Source organism: Rhinopithecus bieti, unplaced genomic scaffold, assembly GCF_001698545.2.
Source record: "Rhinopithecus bieti isolate Rb0 unplaced genomic scaffold, ASM169854v2 scaffold_2435, whole genome shotgun sequence".
Lineage (NCBI taxonomy): Eukaryota > Metazoa > Chordata > Mammalia > Primates > Cercopithecidae > Rhinopithecus > Rhinopithecus bieti.
The window spans coordinates 6,137-13,741 of NW_016803909.1; the positions used below are offsets into that span (position 1 = coordinate 6,137).

At 41.7% G+C, this 7,605-nt stretch overlaps 1 protein-coding gene across 1 annotated transcript in view; it reads right to left on the reverse strand.

Annotated features, from left to right (window-relative positions):
• The window catches only part of PPP2R3C (protein phosphatase 2 regulatory subunit B''gamma), a 37,145-nt gene that overhangs the window by 5,155 nt on the left and 24,385 nt on the right, over positions 1 to 7,605 (reverse strand). Inside the window, exons 8-12 of the mRNA XM_017858522.1 lie at positions 7,555 to 7,605; positions 4,996 to 5,051; positions 4,845 to 4,920; positions 3,373 to 3,519; positions 1,421 to 1,499 (exon numbers count right to left, since the gene is read on the reverse strand). Coding sequence (XP_017714011.1) covers positions 1,421 to 1,499; positions 3,373 to 3,519; positions 4,845 to 4,920; positions 4,996 to 5,051; positions 7,555 to 7,605 — 409 coding nt within the window. The remainder of the gene's footprint in view (positions 1 to 1,420; positions 1,500 to 3,372; positions 3,520 to 4,844; positions 4,921 to 4,995; positions 5,052 to 7,554) is intronic.

Genomic DNA, 7,605 nt, shown 5'->3' on the forward strand with positions numbered 1-7,605 from the left:
GGTTCAAGCAATTCTCCTACCTCCTGAGTAGCTGGGATTACAGGCATGTGCCACCATGCCAGGCTAATTTTGTATTTTCAGTGGAGACAGGGTTTCTCCATGTTGGTCAGGCTGGTCTTGAACTCCCGACCTCAGGTGATCTGCCTGCCTCAGCCTCCCAAAGTGCTGGGATTATAGGTGTGAGCCACCACGTCCAGCCACAGGAATGCTATATATAATCTGCACAGGACGGTTTTGAGGACATAGTTTTTTTTTTTTTTTTTTTTTTTTGAGATGGAGTCTCGCTCTGTTGTCCAGGCTGGAGTGCAGTGGCACAATCTCAGCTCACTGAAACCTCTGCCTCCCAGATTCAAGCGATTCTCCTGTCTCAGCCTCCCAAGTAGCTGGGAATACAGGTGCACACCACCATGCCCAGCTAATTTTTATATTTTTAGTAGAGACAGGATTTTGCCATGTTACCCAAGCTAGTCTCAAACTCCTGACCTCAAGTGACCTGCCTGCCCCAGCCTCCCAAAATGCTGGGATTACAGGCATGCACCACTGTGCCCAGCCCTAGTTCATTTTTTTATGAGAGATTTGCTGTGTTAAACTATAGTTTTCTTTCATTATTCATAAAACAAGAACATTATTCTTGTTTTTGAGACAGGGTCTTACTTTATCAACCAGGCTGAAGTGAAGTGGTCACTACAACCTTGATCTCCCAGGCTCAAGCAATCTTCCCACTACAGCCTCACAGGTAGCTGAGACTACAGGTGCACGTCATCACACTTGGTTAATTTTTAAAATTCTTTGTAGAGATGGGGTATTCCCGTATTACCCATGCTAGTCTCAAGCTCCTCGGCTCAAGCCATCATCTGGCCTTGGCCTTCCAAAGTGCTGGGATTAGAGGGATGAACTACTGCATCCTGCTTCAAACTTTTGTTTGACTGACTAAGTTATAAACTTGTATCTTCATTTCAGTGCAGTTATTTTGAAAAACAAATTTTTCATCTGGAATGAATAGAACAGCATACTTTTTTTTTCTTTTTTTTTTTTTGAGACAGAGTTTCGCTCTTGTTGCCCAGGCTGGAGTGCTATGGTGTGATCTCGGCTCACCACAACCTCCGCCTCCCGGGTTCCGCCACCATTCTCCTGCCTCAGCCTCCCGCGTATCTGGGATTACAGGCATGCACCACCACGCTTGGCTAATTTTATATTTTTAGTAGAGAAGGGGTTTTTCCATGTGGGTCAGGCTGGTCTCAAAACTCCCAACCTCAGGTGATCCACCCGCCTCGGCCTCCCAAAATGCTGGGATTACAGGCATGAGCCACCATGCCCAGCCTCAGAACAGTATACTTAAACTGCTATTTTAAAATATTATTTAAAATTTTAAATTCAGATTTCCAATAAGAAGCTGTCTTGAGATTGCCAGGCATTTTACAGTGAGCTGACACTGTTCTCATCCATACAAAGGCAAAATGTAAAGGCCAGAAAGACATAAAGAGAACAGAAAGCCTTCCCTATAAAAACAGGATACTCATAGATTTTTTTTTAATGGTAAAAAGTAGTGAAGTAATTGGGAGATTCTCACTTAGATAAAAATTTTATATTCTTAGAAAAGTTCCTTTCTGCATAAATTGCAGTAAAGAGTTAAAGAATGCAGATTGTGATCTGACTTCATCCACAGTTGTGGCCTCTGATTTTCTTTATTCACCAGGAATCATTATATTAATACTACAAGCGCCTCACTGTCTACTGTTTACAGCTGTGGGAGTTACAAAATAAACTTTCTGTGCCCTTTCCCCTCTTGTGTTATTAATAATGGTGTTATTTAGCAAACTGCTATTGAAGCTAAATGATAAAATGTAAGGCCCCCATTCTCATGACAGTATGACTATTTTTTAAGCATAACTGCTTTGGGAAATTTATCACATTCTTTTTTTTTTTTTTTTTTTTTTTGAGAGGAGTCTAGCTCTGGTCACTCAGGCTGGAGTGCAATGGCGCCATCTCGGCTCACTGCAAGCTACACCTCCTGGGTTGACACCATTCTCCTGCCTCAGCCTCCTGAGTACCTAGGACTACAGGTGCCTGCCACCACGGCCGGCTAATTTTTTTGTATTTTTAGTAGAGACGGGTTTCACTATGTTAGCCAGGATGGTCTCCATTTCCTGACCTCGTGATCTGCCCGCCTTGGCCTCCGAAAGTGCTGGGATTACAGGTGTGAGCCACCACGCCCAGCAGGACATTTATCAGATTCTTAACCCATGTTTTTAGCAGCAAAAATGGTGATTTTAAAATGCTGTTTAGAATTTTCCTTCTCAAGTATTTTGCATTGTCATAATAAAAAGACAAGTCCATGTTATCTTCAACTGCTCATATAGCCACTTCTAAAGACTAATACAACCTGATTCTCAGAATTAAATCATGGCATATGTGTTACTACATCTGACCTGGTAATTTAATGACAGAACTATCTAAATGAAAATAGCCATAATAATTTGCTAATGTTTCAGCTTTAAGAGACATGGTCTCACTCTATAGGCCAGACTGGAGTGCAGTGGCCTCATCATAGCTCACTGCAGGCTCAAACTCCTCAGGTCAAGCAATCCTCCTGCCTCAGCCTCCCAAGTAGCTATACTACAGGCACATTCCACCCATGCCCATGTAATTTTTTTATTTTTTTTGTAGAGACAGTCTCGCTATATCGCTCAGGCTAATCTCGAATGACTGGCCTTAAGTGGTTCTCTGGCCTTGGCCTCCCAAAGAGCTAGGATTGTAGTCATAAGCTACCAAGCCTGGCCTCAGCCTTTTTTTTTTTTTTTTTTAACTAGAATGCACTATTGTACAATAGGTGTACTGACAATGAAATCAACAAAATAAGCTTTTCTATTTGCCCTGAGGCCATAATCCAGATGTTTTTAAGTGAATTTACATTAAGACTAAAGGCTCTGAATCTCAAGTAATTTGACCAGTTTACACATTTTAAAGACACTGTTACACATTAATATAAATAATGCTGGGCCGAGTGTGGTAGCTCATGCCTGTAATCTCAGCACTTTGGGAGGCGGATCACCTGAGGTCGGGAGTTCAAGACCAGCCTGGCCAACCTGGTGAAACCCCATCTCTACTAAAAATAGAAAAATTAGCTGGACGTGGTGGCATGTGCCCATAATCCCAGCTACTCTGGAGGCTGAGGCAGGAGAATCACTTAAACCCAGGAAGCAGAGGTTGCAGTGAGCCGAGATCATACCATTGCACTCTAGCCTGGGTGACAGAGCAAGACTTTGTCTCAAAAGAAAAAAAAAAAAAAGAAAAGAAAAGGGCTGTATTACATCAAGAAAAGGTTTCTGGAAACTCTGGGAGCCTAAACTTTTTAAACTTTGTAGCAGATTTAAACCACTACCATTTCTCCATCATAAGTGAGACACTCCTGGAAAACACGGTCTAAGAAGACATTGGTCATGGTAGCTGTTCCATAGCGTGAGAGTTCTTCTTTACTGAGCATGCCATTGTGATCTTTATCAAGATTCAAGTACTGGCCTTGGAAAGAAAAATAATAAAGACACTTATGACCACAATACAATTTTAATCAGAAGAATAGACTAACAAAAAGTTCTTTTTCTTGGTTAATATTTTGATTTTCAAACTATTCATGTTATGGTTAGGGTAGTGGCCTATGTATAATACTATCAGCTACCTTTGCAATCTTGATCAGAACAACCCTTGGGCTAGAAACAGCCAAAGAAAACCCATCATGAAGGTCATGGTCTAGGATGTTTCACTTACATCACTGTTTTCAGTTTGCAGTATTTTTAAACATCCCTAGGTTTCTAAATTAAATGGAGGTAAGAGGCGAACAAAAAGCACTGAAATGCCAGCACTTGAAAGTAGAGATAAGAACGCCAAAAGGGGCACTTTGGGAGGCCGAGGTGGATGGATCAGAGGTCAGGAGTTCCAGAGCAGCCTGGCCAACACAGTGAAACACCATCTCTACTTAAAAAAAAAAAAAAAAAAAAAAAGCCAGGTGTGGTGGTGGAAGCCTGTAATCCCAGCTCCTTGGGAGGCTGAAGCAAGGAGAATCGCTTGAACCTGGGAGGTGGAGGTTGCAGTGAGCCAAGATCATGCCACTGGACTCCAGCCTGGATAACAGTGCGAGACTCCATCTCCAAAAAAAAGAAAAAAAAAAAAAAAGCCAAAGGAGTCAAAAGATCACCCAACAAGATAATGTAGAATAGCTCCATCAGTAGATCCTGGAAACAGCATTTTATCAACAAAGCATGACAACAGCTAATGCTCATAACCGTGCTCCTGAGTCAACAAGGATCAAATTACATTCTATTCTATTGAAAAGAAACTGTATAACTTAAAAAGGGTTCTGCTGGATGCAGTGGCTCATGCCTATAATCCCAACACTTTGGGAGGCCAGGACAGGTAGATTGCTTGAGCCCAGGAGTTTGAAACCAGCCTGGGCAACACAGTGAGATCCCGTCTCTAAAAAAAATTTAAAAAATTAGCCAGGCATGGCGCCTGTAGTCCCAGTACTGGGGTCGGTGGGGTGGGGTGGGGACACTGAGGTTGGAGGATCGAGCCCAGGACTTCAAGGCTGCACTGAGCCATGATCGTGCCAGTGCACTCCAGCCAGGGTGAGAGAGTGAGACCCTGTCTTCAAAAAGGTTGGGGGGAGTCCAAAAAGTTAAAACATTGGTATTTAAACAAGTAAATTTTGGTAATGTACAATACTAGAGCTTAAGGTAATTAAATGCTTTGATCTTAAGCTATATCAGTGTATGTATAAAACTGTCCTCTGAACACCAATCACCTGAAGAATGGATAATTCAAATTTTAGCATTATGATAGGAACATACCATAAACTCTTAGGGCAGAAGGAGCAGAAAACCAATTTGTTTCTTGACTCTCCTTGGACAGTTCCTCATCCCTTAGCTAATGGAACATAAAGACATAATTAGAAGATAGCAACTGTCAAGTGATACAATTAAGTAGTTTAAAAACATTTACCTCCAATAAATCATCTAGGAAGCTGCATGCTAAAATATCTTGAATTTTTATCTTTCCTTTAAGAACATAAAGAAACACAATTAATTTCATTTTAAGAAAATAGCAACTCATTTTAAAAAAAATTTTTTTTTCACAAAAGCAATCACACAATTGATATTTTAAAGCTTCTAGCTCTTATGCTCCACAGTCCTTAATACATATTGTTACAAAGAGAGAAATCTCCGCCGGGCACAGTAGCTCACATCTGTAATTCCAGTACTTTGGGAAGCCGAGGCGGGTGGATCACCTGATGTCAGGAGTTCGAGACCAGCCTGGTCAATATGGTGAAAGCCTGTCTCTACTAAAAACACAAAAAATTAGCTGGGTGTGGTGGTGGGCACCTGTAATCCCAGCTACTCTGGAGGCTGGGGCAGGAGAGTCGCTTGAACCCAGGAGGCAGAGGTTGCAGTGAGCTGAGATCAAGCCATTGTACTCCAGCCTGGGAAACAAGACCAAAACTTCATCCCTATCCCGCAAAAAAAAAAAAAAAAAAATCTACAGGCAACATTTAATAACATCTCTACTTGTATACCTCAACTATATAAATCTAAGTGCTAAATTCTAAAATTATAGTGATGTCAGATTTTCAAAAAAGTTTGTGATTATAGATATAGTACTGCTAGTACATAAACAGGGATACTGTCTCCATTTATTTTTGGCAGGTTCTGGACTAGAAAGCAATACACAGGTGTGGTTTAAGAGCAGACAGATGAGAGTTTGTTTTCTTCTTCTTCCTTTTTTTTTTTTTTTTTTTAAGACAGTTTTGCTCTTGTTGCCCAGGCTAGAGTGCAGTGGTGTGATCTCTGCTCACTGCAACCTCCGCTTCCCGGGTTCAAGCGATTCTCCTGCCTCAGCCTCCTGAGTAGCTGGGACTACAGGCACCTGCCACCACACCCAGCTAATTTTTTGTATTTTTAGTAGAAACGGGGTTTCACTGTGTTGGCCAGGCTGGTCTCGAACTCCTGACCTCAGGTGATTCACCTGTCTCAGCCTCCCAAAGTGCTGGAATAACAGGTGTGAGCCACTGCACCCGGCTACTGCTGCGTTTTTGTACAGAAGAGGTCTTGCTATCTTGCCAGGGCTGGTCTTGAACTCCTAGGCACAAGTGATTTCTCACATCAGCCTCCCAAAGCGCTGGGGTTACAGGTGTGAGCCACCACACCCAGCCCAGATGGTAGTTTAAATGCCACTTTTAAATATGTTACCTAGCTAAATCTCAGTTGCCTTACACATAAAATGTGGACAATAATGTACCTTCCTTATGGGGTTATGAAACGACAATGAATGAACACATGTAAAATGCTTAGCATACTACATAACAGTCAAAACATCTGATATTATTTTGTAAAATTTGAAAGAGAGAGTGTATATGTGTGTACTTAAGAGTAGAGGAGTTCAAAAAACACTGTCAGCTACCATATGCTGTGATTGGGTTCATAACTGGATTTTTTTTTTTGGACACAAGGTCTGGCTATGTTGCCCAGACTAGAGTGCAGTGGCGCGATCTTGGCTCACTGCAACCTCTGCCTTCTGGGTTCAAGTGATCCACCTCAGCAGCTTCCCAAGTAGCTGGGACTATAGGCGCGCGCGCACCACTATATCTGGCTAATCTTTGGAACTTTTTTCTTTTTTTTTTTGAGATGGAGTTTCACTCTTGTTGCCCAGGCTGGAGTGCAACAGCGCGATCTCAGCTCACCACAACCTCTGCCTCCTGGGTTCAAGTGATTCTCCTGCCTCAGCCTCTCGAGTAGCTGGGATTACAGGCGTGAGCCACTGTGCCCGGCCAATTTTTGTATGGTTTTTTTTTTTGTAGAGACAAAGTTTCACCATGTTGCCCAGGCTGATCTTGAACTCCTGAGCTCAAGTGGTCCACCCAACTCAGCCTCCCAAAGGGCTGAGATTACAGACGTGAACCACTGTGCTGGGCCCATAGTTGGATTTTCAAGGACAGAAGGATAATCAAGCACTTTGATTTGGACTTCTCTGTCCTTTCCTCTGCTCCAGTTACATGTATTTAAGTCTGGGCAGGCTTGAACAGTTAATAAAACATACTGTTAATGAGGCCATATTTACCAATCCGATCCCCATAGAAAATGAGAAAAATATGCATCACGGCTAAATGGCTCTCATATCTCCAAATACATGTTTTTCATCAAAAGAGAACAATTCTGCAGTATATCACATAGCAGAGACACCAAATCATATCCGAATAACTGGCTTCCTAAAATGGGAAGGAGGCATTTATGACTCATTACCCAGTTCATACTTCTTCACTGTTAGGTGACATCCCCCTATCTGTCACATAGCAGATTATAGTCAGTGCAAGTAAATCATAAAAGATCTTCAGATAAACATAACCAAGCATTGCTACTGTTTTTTGTACCTTTTTATCTCCTTGAAATTCACCAAATTTTTAATGGCAGTGACAGGAAAATAAATGACATTTTAAGAGTTTTCTGTAGTTATTGAGATTTAGATATAATAATATCCTCGTGTAAGTTAGATAAGATTTTCTTTTACCTGTTCTTAAAGGATCTAAAAAGAAGAAGAACTTCCTAACTGCTGTACAAA